The sequence below is a fragment of the Adiantum capillus-veneris genome, chromosome 5, assembly GCF_014529385.1.
Source record: "Adiantum capillus-veneris isolate H3 chromosome 5, ASM1452938v2, whole genome shotgun sequence".
NCBI classification, from domain to species: Eukaryota; Viridiplantae; Streptophyta; class Polypodiopsida; order Polypodiales; family Pteridaceae; genus Adiantum; species Adiantum capillus-veneris.
Window position 1 is genome coordinate 139,912,913 of NC_140935.1, and position 14,854 is coordinate 139,927,766.

The 14,854-nt window shown below is 44.5% G+C and overlaps 1 protein-coding gene across 1 annotated transcript in view; it reads right to left on the minus strand.

The window, feature by feature from the left end:
- Positions 1–14,854, minus strand: part of LOC147458178 (chaperone protein dnaJ GFA2, mitochondrial-like) — a 53,092-nt gene that overhangs the window by 2,896 nt on the left and 35,342 nt on the right. The window contains exons 7-8 of the mRNA XM_086512902.1: positions 189–239; positions 18–105 (exon numbers count right to left, since the gene is read on the minus strand). Of these exons, the coding sequence (XP_086369028.1) occupies positions 18–105; positions 189–239 (139 nt within the window). The remainder of the gene's footprint in view (positions 1–17; positions 106–188; positions 240–14,854) is intronic.

Sequence of the window (14,854 nt, forward strand, 5' to 3'; positions counted from 1 at the left end):
AGCTTTTTGAGACATACTGCATGTATCGCACCGTTCAGATGCTTGAAATGACACCTTCTTGGAAACGCCATAGACAGCCTCCCTAAAAGTAAGGTTCAATGTAACCTGCATAAATATAACAGCATCTCTTTAATTGTGAATGTCGACAATATACCAAAAATCACTACTACTTTGAGAAGCACTTTTACCTTGACATCTTCGCCACCTTCTTCATCTTTATCCCTCATCATTCCAAACAACTGCATTTACATAAATTCAAATTAAGTAGACCAAAGTCGCTATTTTTAAAATCCTTTGATGGAATAACCTAAAGACGCTACTAATAGTACCCTACACAGTCGGAAACCATGGGGAACCCAAGAAGTTTGTAGCTGATGGGCACCACGTGCCAATAGAAAAGAATAGAACTGGAACAACCACTTCAGATCTCTCAACCGCTTAAGTGTATGATCGATTCTTTGTGCCTTTAAAGCACGCACATCGCAGGGGATAAAATTAAAAACGCAAAGAGAGAGAGAGAGAGAGAGAGAGAGAGAGAGAGAGAGAGAGGCGGAGTTCCACTCCTAGATGCAATATCCCCAAAACCCTGGTGTCACTTTTGGCATTTCTATTATATTGCTCTTGAGAAGGTACAACTGCTACGGGGAAGAGCTCTCTACAACCTACAACTGCTAGACTGCCAGGAGGTTCCCCCAAGGCTCATATTTGAAGGCCCCAGACCCCGAAAAGCATCAGATACAAAAACTAGCACCCATAATCAATTGTGCCTTGCGTAAGGACTGCCACGTCAGCAACCCGGAATCGCAATGCTTTTCACACAAATCCGTACAGGCTGCCATATCATTGCTTACAAGCTTAAAATCATCCTTCCTTCAGTGGAAATGCCACGTCGTCACTTTTGCAACATACCCCCCTCTTAAAGGGAGAGCAATCGGCCCCGATTAATTCAATCCGATCCTTTAGCACACTGCTAAAGGACACTCTTAAAGGAAGAGTAATCGCCCACGAATATACCTCATTCAATCGGATCCTTTAGCAGACACTGCCTTCATGTATACATGCCAATGACCATCATTACCATACAGCACATTCTCTAGCATGCATTTCACCATACAAATCCACAATCAGATTTCTATCTAGTCATCTCGCCCTCATCAGAACCCTTAATATTCCGGCGTAGCAATATTAGCCATCACACTTGATCTCTCAAGTGTGTCTAGATACACTAAGCCCGCATACCAAGTCTATCTCATCCAAACTGGAACTACTGATGCACCAGATTCATATGCTTCAAAAAATGCTAGGCAAATGACACAGATGAGCATAAGCAATCACAAAACATAAGGACATCCATATACAACCAAACACTCCCTGCACCGCAGCTTGCGTCATTGAGATGGTTCCATTTACAACTAAACGATGCCCATACCCTAGCTTGCCCTCTCTAGAGGCTCCAAATACAACAAAATGTTCCCCATATGCAAATCTACGTTGTTCAGAGGCTTCCAAATACAACTAAACGATCACTAGACCACAGTCTACGCTGCTTAAAGATAACCATTTACAACTAAACGATCCCCAAACCACATTCTACGCCACTTAGAGGTTCATCAAACAACATTGCAACTAGAATCAAACAAATTCAATCGCCACCATGTCACAAATGTGATAACGTGGCATACTAACTTAAAAGGACCTATTTGTTTAAGCATTCGAAAGAGGCTGAAATGAGTGGACCACAAAATATGATGACATGGCACCTCTATGAACACCCTGGAATTTGAGACCGATTTTTAGGGTTGATATAAAAATCCCGAAATTTTAGGACTTGCCTTGTGGGCACCAGCTTTTCAACTCTGATGCTTTTTGGCCTTGGGCCTCCAATTATAAACCTTGGGGGCCCTCTTTGGCAGTCTAACCGCACGTAGAATAAAGAGGAGGTGCTCCTCGGCGAGTCGGCAGTTGTACTTTGTGATTATCAATAAAGAAAGAGAAATACTGAAAGGGGCGCCACGCTTTGGGCCAAAGCTTCTAGAAGCGCAATTCTCTCTCTCTCTCTCTCTCTCTCTCTCTCTCTCTCTCTCTCTCTCTCTCTCTCTCTCTCTCTCTCAAGTGTCCATTTCCCGCTTGATTAACAAGTCTTGAGTTCAACTCTTGTAAGGTGCAGCGGAATGAATGTTTGAACTTTGCTCAAGATGAGTGCTCCGAACTGTGCTCAAGGTTCCTTTTGTTCTTATGGAAGGGAGAGCCTTCCGTTCTTAATGAGAGAATGCTATGATCACAACAAAGTGAATGGACATTGTGCGTGTAAGTGTATGAAACTGAGAGATAGAGAGATACTACACCAGAGACGACGTAAAACCCTCCTCCGAAGGCCCCACTCTCGTCGGCGAGAGTGGTCTACTATTGATTGCACAAACTGGTACAATGGGAATGCATGTGACTGATGCAAGTCTAGGCTATGTTGGGGTGACGACGGGGACGACGAGACCGACCTAAGGGCTGAAATCTGCAATCTTTTATCTGCTGTCCAAAAACGCTATGGGCTGAAATCTGAGGTCCTGCTATACTGCTGTCCAAAAACGCTAATGGCTGAATTCTGCTGCGGCGGAAAAACGCTGATTCGGCTTGTCGAAAACGCTGATTTCCTGCGGGTCTTTATGGCTGAAAACTGCACTTCGTGTAGGCTGAAAACTGATGGTCTTTAGGCTAAATCTGGGACTGCTTCCTTGCTGAAAAACGCTGCAAGAAGGGACGGCAATCTGGGCTTTTTACTAACGCTAGGGCTGAGGTTTACTTGCAGTGAAGATCTGGGATCAAAACGCTAGGCTTGTGGTCTTGCTATCGCCGGAATCTGCAAAGCAAATCGCTTGCAGATCTGGTGATGAAAACGCTAGGTATTGACTTCTGCTCCAAAAACGCTAGGTCTCTTTTGCGGGGGGGGGGGGGGGGGGGTCTGCTGAGAAGGTGCCTGTTGAGCGTGGAGCTCATGCTGCCTCTTCTACCAAATAGTGCTAGTCTAGGTTTGCTTATATACAAATCTACTCAATTTGCCCTACCTACTCAATTTGACTTCGGCTCCAAAAATGCTAGGTCTCTTGGGGGGGGGGGGGGGGGTTCTGCTGAGAAGGTGCCTGTTGAGTGTGGAGCTCATGCTGCCTCTTCTACCAAATAGTGCTAGTCTAGGTTTGCTTATATACAAATCTACTCAATTTGCCCTACCTACTTTCCAACAAAAGTCACTTAAAAATAATATGTGAAAAATGTCAAAAATAGGAAAAATAGGCTAAATCGTCACGTGACACATCCAGCCCTATGTGTCCGTGGACAAGCTACAGCATTATCAGGGTTCAGTCAGTCTAGATTTAGAAGTGATCTGGCACTTTTGTGAGTCTATTCGTAGACCGTGCATGCCCAGTCACTTAGTGTAGATGCATATCCTCTGGTTGCACTCAGCATGATCATCAGTATTCCCATCAGATTCCATCAGGGGAATTTTCCAATGCATTTAGCCTATTTTACCTATTTTTGGCATTTTTAACTTATTAATTTAAGTGACTTTCCAACAAAAGTAGGTAGAGCAATTTGGGTAAGAAAATATCTAAGCAAACCAAAGCTAGCACTATTTGGCAGAAGAGGCAGCAGGAGCTCCACGCTCAACAGGCAACTTCTCAACAGAACCCATCAGAAGGCCTAGCGTTTTGCAAATTGCAAGACCTAGCGTTTTTTCCATCAAGATCAGCCAACGATTTGCTTTGCAGACTCCGGCGACAGCAAGACCACAAGCCTAGCGTGTTGATCCCAGATCTTCACCGCCAGAAGCTTCATCACCTAGCATTTTTGGAAAGACCAGCAAGCTGGCGTTTTTGGAGACCCCATCAGCTAGCGTTTTTGGATAGCCAACGTTTGCATATTTCTCTTTGATAAACTACCTCCGTTTGGACCCCTTTTGAGATGCAACCATCTCTCCTCTTGGTCCCTTGCTGAGGTAGATCTAGAAGCAATTATGACACATTGCTCTTTGGTAGACCGCCTCCTTTCGGACCCCTATTGAGATGCAACCATTTCTCCTTTCGATCCCCTGTTGAGATAGGTCTAGAAGCACATATATATATACTAACTCTTGTTCCCCTTTTTTCTTCCCATATTAAGTGATCAGTTTAATATGAGAAAATCATTTGGTAAAGTTAGATATTATATTTTATGACAAGTTGTTTGACTATAATTTTTTGATCTTAGAGAGTATATTTCTTGTAATGGGATGGAGCACTCATTACATCTTTACCCTCCTCCTCACTGGTTTCCATTTCAGCTTTATATCTCCTTTAGAGCTTCCTTCAACTATTGATATTGCTTTTTCCGTTCAACTTGTGTCATGGGGTAAGAACCTCAGTTTTCAGCCTTTAGGAACCTCTGTTTTCAGCCCTAAACCTGCAGATTTTCAGCGTCAAAGACCCACCGAAAACAGCCCCCAAATCAGCGTTTTTGGACTAGTCGCAGATTTCAGCCCATAGCGTTTTTGGACAGCGGTAGAAAGATTGCAGATTTCAGCCCTAGTGTCAGCCTCGTCATCCCCATCGTCATCACCGACATAGCCTAGACTTGCATCAGTCTCATGCATACCATTTGTACCAGATTGTGCAATCAATAGTAGACCACTCTCGCCGATGAGAGTGGGACCTTCGGAGGAGGGTTTTACAACGTCTCTGGTGTCGTATCTCTCTTCTCTCTCTATCTCTCAGTCTCATACACTTGCACGCACAGTGTCCATTCACTTGGTTGTGATCATAGCACTTTCCATTAAGAACGGAAGGCTCTCCCTTCCATAAGAACTAAAAGGAACCTTGATCACAGTTCGGAGCACTCATCTTGAGCAAAGCGCAAACATTCATTCCACTGCACCTAACATAAATGCATTGGAAAATTCCTCTGAAGGATTCTGATGGATTCTGATGAAAATGCTTATAATCATGCTGTGTGCAACCAGAGGATATGCGTCTACACTAAGTGTCTGAGAATACACAGTCTACGAATAGACTCACAAAAGTGTCAGATCACTTCTAATCTAGACTGACTGAACCCTTGCTATGCTGTAGCTTGGCCACGGACACATAGGGTTGGATGTGTCAGGTGACATCCCCTCCTTTTTAAAGTGAGGTACTAGTACCGAACTGTATGGCGTCGAGGGAGATCGATCACCAACAGCGTCCGAAATCCTAGAAGGACTCTTCGCCGGCCCACTCTGATGTGTAGGTCGTGCGGTACTTGAACTTCATAAAGGTCTGCAACGCTTGCTTCTTTGGGCCACGCCGAAAGCGACACAAAGTCCTCTGTGGCTCCTTCGATGCTTCAACTTCGTCTAGAGTCATGCTTCTTTCTTCTTCAAGAATCTCCATGGCTGAAAATTCCTCAAAACCACTTCCAACACAAAACCATGAACATACCTATTCCATGTAAAGTGTGTGGAAAAAATCTTGTCTTCCTCAAAGACTGTGCATGCAATGTAGATGAACCAATAGACGGAGTGCTAAACCGTTCACCACACACACGCAAACAATGAGATCGAATCTTTCTCTTCTGATCGAAAGCAATCAACTGTGGCAATTCACAACGGAAATGCCCATGCTTGGTGCTCATACTTTCATGTGCTCTTTCTACAACTGTGTCATGCCAAGGAAGAGACATGGAATGTGACTTCCTTGAATGCATACTTTTCAGCTTTTCATGAATAATCCACATACATTCGTGCTCATTCATGAGTGAAACGTGCTCAACGTACAATATGTCATGCCTAATAAAAGGGATCGCATAAAGACGCTGACTAAAATACAGCAAACGATCACGAATGAAACACTCGTACAATACGTGCGTATGAATCATGCGAACACATAATACTTCCTGTGAGGGTTGTAACAAACTTGGACACTCCAAGTTAAGAATCAACCGCGACAGCACCAAATAACCACTTCAAAACAATTCACAGATCACAATAGATTTGCACTGGCCCGGCGGAGTTCCGTGCCTAGAGATATTGGCCCCAGAGACTGGCGCCCCTTTCGGTATTTCTTTTTGTATTAATCAATCATCAAAGTACAAGAGAGCAGTTAGGGTTTCACTCTCAGACTCTGCGTCCAGATGCTCTGAGAAGTGAGGCCCTCACCACTAATTTAAAGGTTACAAGGGATGCCCAAAAGCAGAGCCCCAAAAGCTTTTAAAATCAAAAGCATCAGTTCTCTCTCTCTCTTAGAGAGTCTTTTCTCTTTTTTTTTATAAAAAAAAAGCAAAAGCAAAATTCGCGTCGCTCATCATTTTCCAAAAGAAAAAAAATTTTATTTTTTTTATTTTTTTTTTAATAATCCGCCTCCGCGATTTCCGGAATTTAGGGTTTTTGGCAAAAATTAGGGTTTGCAGGAATTTTAGGGTTTCTGGCAGAAATTAGGGTTTCTGCTGTCTGCCACGTCATCACTTTGTGACATACCCCCCTCTTGAAAGCATTGTAATCGACCGCGATTACGCCTGCAAAACCGACAAAAGCCATAAACTGTCTTAGCAGACACTGACTGTTAGTACCTACGTACTAGGAACACACATCTAGCACATGTACAAAATCGACAGTCACATCACACGACATCACAGGACATCACCAGACATCACAGGACATCACATGACATTCAACATTCATTCGGATCTTAGACCATGATTTATCGGCAATGTAGCTAGCAATCACATCTAGGTCCAATCGGGACCTCAACGATGTCCGATTGACTAACCCCTATTGCAACCATGTCTATTCGAGATCAATCAGACCAAAATGCTGCAGTCATTTCGGCTATCAGTTCCTGCACTCACAAGAAGTCAAGAACAAATCAGTATCATAATCAGGAATTCCATTTCATAAAGTCATCCAGCAGAATACTGTCAGCTCTCAGTATCCCTGAAGCTCAAAGAGACATCAGTGACTTTAGTATCAAAATCGAGGCATCTGTTGACAAAGGAGTGGAGTGACTCCCCTCTTGTGCATCCCACTGCACCAGATCTTCGGCCAAGCTGAGTTCTGGGTTCCGTTTGGAGTAGACTATGCTAAACCAAAACATCGAGGTAAAGTTTCACAATCTGAGGAGTATCTGCTAGGTCCTCCTCCTCCATCCACTTCGCATCAAATGCAGGAAAGTTCTTGAACTTAACCAAGAACCGCCTTCGGACTTTACCCTTATTCTTCGTATCATTATGTGCCAAAATCTGTTCAGGAACAAGGATCTCCTCGTTTTCTTCCACTTCGGGTTGCTCATCAGGCTCCCCATCATCAGGCACATCACCCTTAACAGGGTTCAAGAGACTCACATGCAATGCATTATGAATCCTCCAAGTATCTGGCAGTTTCAATCGGAAGGAGACATCATTTATCTTGTCAGTAATCTGGAAAGGTCCGTAGTATCACATACTAAGCTTTGAAAAAAGCCTCTCCTTTCCCTGTTTCTTTCTTAGGCGTGCCTTCTCAAAAATAAGAGCACCCAATCATCCTCCTTCAGTTTCCAGTCGCGACGATGGCGATCCGCTGCCTTTTTTCTGTCGTTCTTGAGACTCCTGCAAAGTCTCGCGAACCTTGGCAAAAGCCGTATCCAAATCTCGCGAATATTCATCCGCTTCAAATTTATAATTTTTCGTGCTCAGGAAGGATGGAACCTTCGCAGCAGTTTCAACAATCTCACATGGCATCTTCCCCGTCGAAGAGTGTATCGTGTTATTGTAGGCAAATTCCACCAAAGGTAAGTTCTTTTCCCATTGAGTCTTCTGATCCGAGATACAAGACTTCAATAAATCTAAAATCACTGAATTGACAATCTCAGATTGCCCGTCAGTCTGCAAGTGGAACGATGATGAGAACTGCAACCGCGTGCCAATGTTCTCCCAAATTGCCTTCCAAAACAAACTCATAAATCTGGGGTCTCTGTCGGAGACAATCGTCTCAGACGTGCCATGTAATCGGAAAATCATCGTGATCATTCTGTATTCTCGGGAGATCAAAAAAAATGAAATCCATTTCAATACTTTCCCAGGGGCGGGTGGGTATGGGTAAAGGCTGTAACAATCCCTGTGCTTTATGCCTGTCAAACTTGACCTTCTGGCATACCAAGCAACTGCGCACAAACTCTTCCACATCCTTCTTCAGTCTCCGCCAAAAGAAATCTCTCTCTACCCCTTTCATGGTGGTAGCAATGCCGCGGTGACCCGTAAAAGGTGGACAGTGGCAATCAGTCATAACCTTTTCCCTCAACGGCTGTGTAACGCACAACATAGTCTTTTTCATCAAGTAGCCTTCCCGAAGGGTATATCCAGCTACTGTCTCCCCATCCCGTATCCGTGTGAAAATATCTGCAAATTCTGTATCTGTGGCACACTGATCGACCATATCCTCGAAGCTCCTATGATGTATCGCGGAAATAGCCAGAACCAACGGTTTCCGAGACAAAGCATCTGCCACCACATTCTTCTGTCCTTGCACATGGACAATCTGGAAGTGAAACTGTGACAAGATGTTCGCCCACCGCATCTGCTTTTCCGAAAGCTGCTTCTGTGACAAGAAGTAGCGCAAACTCTGATGGTCTGTAAAGACAATAAAATCCGCTCCGAGTAGGTAATGCCGCCACTGAGTAAGAGCATGGATAACCGCCAAAAGCTCTTTCTCATAAATCTGTGCTGTCATCTCCGGCCTAGAGAACAAACGGCTCTCGTAAGCTATGACATGGCCTTCTTGCATCAAGACCGCACCCAGACTACGACCACAAGCATCACAATATACTTCGAATGACTTCTGCAAGTCCGGCAAAGTCAAAATAGGTCCCGTAGTCAATTTCTCTTTCAATGTCTGAAAGGCAGTCACCTCTGTGGGTCCCCACGAAAAAGGTACTCCTTTCTGTGTCAAGATATGCAAAGGGGAAGCAACCTCTGCAAACTTTCGTATGAACCGCCTGTAGTATGAACATAGTCCCAAGAAGCTTCTAACTTCATGGACATTCCTCAAATCGGGCCAATCACGGATAGTCTCTATCTTGGCCGGGTCCATTTGCACTCCTGTTGTGTTGCTGACACAATGTGTCCCAAAAAGTGTATCCATGGTAGGAAAAAATTCACTTTTCTTTGCATTAATCACTAGCGTGTGATCTCGTAATGCCTAAAAGACTTGAAGCAGATGATCTCTGTGTTCTGCCTCATTCTTCGAGAAAACAATGATGTCGTCAAAGAAAGTGCCAACAAATAGCCTGTACTCTCGAAAAATCCTGTCCATCATCCGGTTAAATGTCGCAGGAGCATTGGTTAAGCCAAAAGGCATCACCAAAAACTCAAATAACCCAAAAGTCGTCCGAAAAGCTGTCTTGTAGACATCTCCTGGCGCTATCCTGATCTGATGATATCCACTCTTCAAGTCAATCCTGCTAAAGCACGAGGATCCCTGTAACCTGTCGAGTATATCATCGATCCTAGGAATCGGAAATCTGTTCTTGATGGTGATTTCGTTGAGAGTGCTATAATCGATGGACATTCTCCAAGATCTGTCTTTCTTCAAAATCAACAACACTGGAGAGCAATACGGTGAAGTACTAAGCTGGACAAGACCCTTTTCCAAGAGGTCTTTCACTGAGTTCATAATCTTTTCATTCTGTACTCGGCTCACACAATAAGGTGGCCGATTCGGTGGTGTGCTTCCAGATATCAGATCAATGGTATGATCTTCAGGCCCTCTCAAAAGCAATCGGCATGAGCGTGGAGAAAAAAATCTTGGCGTTCTTTTCTTCAGGTCAAAACATATTCAACTTTTATCCATGGTTCAGTTCTCCCAAAAGAATGAGTAAGAAAACTGAAGTTCATCAAGTACAATCTCTAAGCCCTTCATTTATCAAAGTCGCTTTCTCGGCCCGGTAGTCAACCACGGCGTAGTTCTTGTGGTACCAAGGGATCCCGAGTAGAACGTCACTCACGTGCCCTGAACACCCCTGTCATTGCAAACGAAGTTTGCCAATGCTCGGTGTAATGGCAACATCCCATCCGGGTGCCAGTCGAACTACCTCCGCCAGTGGCGTCAGTCTGTCGGGCGCAGTTCCAAATCGAGCCGCCAATTCCAAGTGAAAAGAAGTTGGCCTTGGCTCCTTCAAAAGAGCTTCTTGATCCTTCACTTTGCCCCAAAAAAAAACGGCAAAGTTTGTACTTTCATTCATTTGATTCGGTGCAAGTCCCACGCCATGTGGTACCAGTTCTGCTTTTCTATGTGCCTTTTCTGCCACATTCCTCAGCTGCTCTCGAACTCTCAGACCTGTCGTCGTCTTTATCATTATGTTCTTTCTGTGCCTTATCAGGGCACTTTGCGGAAATATGTCCATGTTTCCCGCATCCAAAGCACTTCCCCTCTCTGATGAAGCGAGCTCTCTCCTCAGGAGTAAGCTTGGGTCGTGCATCCTTTTTTTTTCTCTGGGTTGCTCTTTTTCATTCTACTTTCATTCCCAGAAGTCTGTTTGGCTCGTTGTGTCATGGCCTCATCTGTGGGGTAGGTCAGACTGCCAGAGTGAATGGCAAAGCCCCGCTTCGCATGACTCATCAACTCCTGAATAGAAGCTGACTTCTGTTCCAAGCAGTGATCTCGGATCTCTGTAGGTAGACCCAAGGTAAACCGCTCAATTTGTTCTCTGAACGAGATCTTCTTGAATGAAGAGGCAGGTAGAAAAGAGCTCCAGAATCTTTCACAATAAGAATTCACTGTATCGCTCTTGGTCATCCGGAGATGGTTCCAAGCAGCTCGTATATCTCGCTCAAACTCTTGAGTCAACCAAGAAGAAATAAAAAGCCTCTTGAATTTCATCCATGTAACTGGCACAGTCTTGCTTAATAGAAGCGTGGACCACCAAGTACGAGCATTCCCCTCAGAGTAAGAGGCAGCTCTCCGAATCTTGGAGTGCTCTGAATAGCGTCCTCCCGCGAAAGCGATGTCAAACTGCTGTATAAGAGACAAAGCCTTCGAAGCATCTGAGTATCCTGAAAAGTATCAAACTTGATCGAGTGGCCACCTTCCTTAAACTCTCGGACTTTCTTGCTGTTATCTTCGAGAAAGTCATACTGGTTGGCTTTGTAAAAATTCTTCTTGTTCGCATAAAACTTTCCGTCATCGGAATCTGAGCTGTCTGTAGACGAGTCCTCAGTAGAACTGTCAATCTCTGGGCGAGATGTAGCCTTCTTTGCCTTTCTCTTGCCCTTTCCAAAGCGTTGCTTCTTGCTTCGCTTTTTACCTTTTCTGTCTTCTTCGCTCGAATCCGAGGAGCTAGAAGAACTGTCAAAAGAAGAAGAAGAAGAACTGGGTACTCCTTCAAATCGAACACGCTTCTTCCGTTTCTTTGCTTTGTCGAATGTCGACTGACGACCCAAATATCCCGGGAAGTCAGTACCTTTGTTCTGCTTTTTGCCGTGCTTTTTGCCTTTCTTTTGCACGTCGAAAAGCTGAGCAATCCGTGCATCAACCACGTTCTCCAGTTCCTTCTCCGTATATTTCTTGGAGGTAGAAGGTTTCTTGAGAGCGGGTTTCGGGAGTGGTGTTGTGGTTCTCTGCCACTCCATCTGTACCTCTTTCAAAGAGGTCTGGTTCATATATTTTACCATCTTCGGGTCCTTGGTAAAATTGAGCATCATCTTTGTTGCATCGCCAATCAATTGACGACGCTCCATCTCTGTTTGCTCCGCCTGAGTAGGCCGAGGCGGGCCATACTCTCTGTCTGAATCTTCGTTGTGATCCCAGCCCGCATCTCCAGATGCAGAGGGAGTCGACTGATCATTGCCTGAAGCCATAGGTGCCGCGGAAAAAAAAATTCGGAGATCGGATTTCCCGTAGAAGAGAAATCGGCCGTGCTCTGATACCACTGTAACAAACTTGGACACTCCAAGTTAAGAATCAACCGCGACAGCACCAAATAACCACTTCAAAACAATTCACAGATCACAATAGATTTGCACTGGCCCGGCGGAGTTCCGTGCCTAGAGATATTGGCCCCAAAGACTGGCGCCCCTTTCGGTATTTCTTTTTGTATTAATCAATCATCAAAGTACAAGAGAGCGGTTAGGGTTTCACTCTCAGACTCTGCGTCCAGATGCTCTGAGAAGTGAGGCCCTCACCACTAATTTAAAGGTTACAAGGGATGCCCAAAAGCAGAGCCCCAAAAGCTTTTAAAATCAAAAGCATCAGTTCTCTCTCTCTCTTAGAGACTCTTTTCTCTTTTTTTTTATAAAAAAAAAGCAAAAGCAAAATTCGCGTCGCTCATCATTTTCCACAAAAAAAAAAAAAAAAAAAAAAAATTTAATAATCCGCCTCCGCGATTTCCGGAATTTAGGGTTTTTGGCAAAAATTAGGGTTTGCAGGAATTTTAGGGTTTCTGACAGAAATTAGGGTTTCTGATGTCCGCCACGTCATCACTTTGTGACAAGGGTTCTTGAGACCTAGGCTCGAGAGCCAAGATCGGTGCTTCCTGAAGGGGTTCTTCCTGAGTGGGTTCTTTCTGAGGGGGTTCTTTTGACCTAGGCTCGAGAGCCAAGATTGATCCTTCGTGATTGATCGAATTTGCAACGAGGTTAGCGTCACTAGAAAAAGCATCAACTAACTCATCATCCTTGTGAACAATCACGTCATCTTCATGCAAAACATCATGCTTGTGAGAAATCACATCTTTATCATGCAACTCATCATGCTTGTCAGTGTCATCTAAATCATCATGCAAATCATTGTCATTCAAATCATCATGCTCATCATTATCATTCAAATCATCATGCTTCTCATAAACATGCAAATCATTGTCATTCAAATCATCATGCTTCTCATAATCATGCAAATCCTGTGTGTCATGCTTTGGAGAAGAAGAGACTGAAAGAGTCTCCTTTTCCCGAATCTCTTGCATTTGTGCCTGCACTTGAGAAAAGAGTCGCAAGAACTCTTGCATTTGTTGGTCGCTCTTTCCTTTGACGGCGGCTGCCATTCTTTCTTGGTGTTTGCGCTCCATTTTTGCTTTTCTTTCTGCTCTTCTTTTTGCGTGTCTGCATTCCATTTCTGCAATTCTTTCTGCATGTCTTGCTTCGCGTTCTAACTTCCTTTCCATGAATATCTAGTCAAAAGCCTCCATAGGAGTTAGTGCAATCCTTGACGTAGATGGGGAAGGGGGAGGGTCAGAAAAACCCCCTGGTGGGGAAAATTCTTCTTCGCCTCTCTCATGCTCATCACTTCCAAGCGAGTATCCATTCCACTTCGAGTGATGACCATTCTGAAGTCGTGGGTTCTTGTGGGTTCTTGTGGTTCTTAAGTTCACGAGGAACTTGGGTTCTTTTGGGTCTTGGGTTCTTGGGTTCTTGAGGGTCTTAAGGTTCTTGAGGTTCTTGAGGTTTTCTTTCGCTTGCAATCTGTGTGAGAAGGATCTTCTCTTCACCCGAGTTCTACTCTTTTCTGCGGGCGCACCCTTGGCGGCCTTGCGCTCACACCAAGGTTGCTTTTTCCCACCTCACATCGATTAGCCGGCCGCTAAGTGCACGGTCCGCTCTCAATGAGTGAAAAGAGGCACAAGGGGAGGCTGGACAAGCCCTTCTTTCCTGGGATTCCAATCACTCTTCAAAAACACAATTAGGAAACGACACGCCTAAGCGAACTTGGGTTCGTGCCACCTCAACAAGCAAAATTTCCTTCAGTTATACAGAACACTGCCAAAGCTCTGATACCAATGTAAGGTGCAGCGAAATGAATGTTTGAACTTTGCTCAAGATGAGTGCTCCAAACTGTGCTCAAGGTTCCTTTTATTCTTATTGAAGGGAGAGCCTTCCGTTCTTAATGAGAGAATGCTATGATCACAACAAAGTGAATAAACATTGTGCGTGCAAGTGTATGAGACTGAGAGATAGAGAGATACGACACCAAAGACGTTGTAAAACCCTCCTCCGAAGGCCCCACTCTCGTCGGCGAGAGTGGTCTACTATTGATTGCACAAACTGAAACAATGGGAATGCATGTGACTGATGCAAGTCTAGGCTATGTCAGCGATGACGACGGGCACGACGAGACCGACCTAAGGGCTGAAATCTGCAATCTTTTATCTGCTCTCCAAAAACCCTATGGGTTGAAATCTGAGGTCCTGCTACTGCTGTCCAAAAACGCTAATGGCTGAATTCTGCTGCGGCGGAAAAACGCTGATTCGGCTTGTCGAAAACGTTGATTTCTTGCGGGTCTTTATGGCTGAAAACTGCACTTCGTGTAGGCTGAAAACTGATGGTCTTTAGGCTGAATCTGGGCCTGCTTCCTTGCTGAAAAACGCTGCCAGAAGGGAGGGCAATCTGGGCTTTTTACTAACGCTAGACTGAGGTTTACTTGCGGTGAAGATCTAGGATCAAAACGCTAGGTTTGTGGTCTTGCTGTCGCCGGAATCTGCAAAGCAAATCGCTGGCTGATCTGGTGATGAAAACGCTAGATATTGGCTTCTGCTCCAAAAACGCTAGGTCTCTTGGGGGGGGGGGGGGGGGGGGGGGGGGGGTTCTGCTGAGAAGGTGCATGTTGAGCGTGGAGCTCCTGCTGCCTCTTCTGCCAAATAGTGCTAGTCTAGGTTTGCTTATATACAAACTTACCCAATTTGCCCTACCTACTTTCCAACAAAAGTCACTTAAAAATAATAAGTGAAAAATGTCAAAAATAGGAAAAATAGGCTAAATGCACTGGAAAATTCCCCTGAAGGATTCTGATGAATTCTGATAAAAATGCTTATGATCATGTTGTGTGCAACCAGAGGATATGCGTCTACACTAAGTGTCTGGGTATGCACAATCTACGAATAGACTCAAGTGCCAA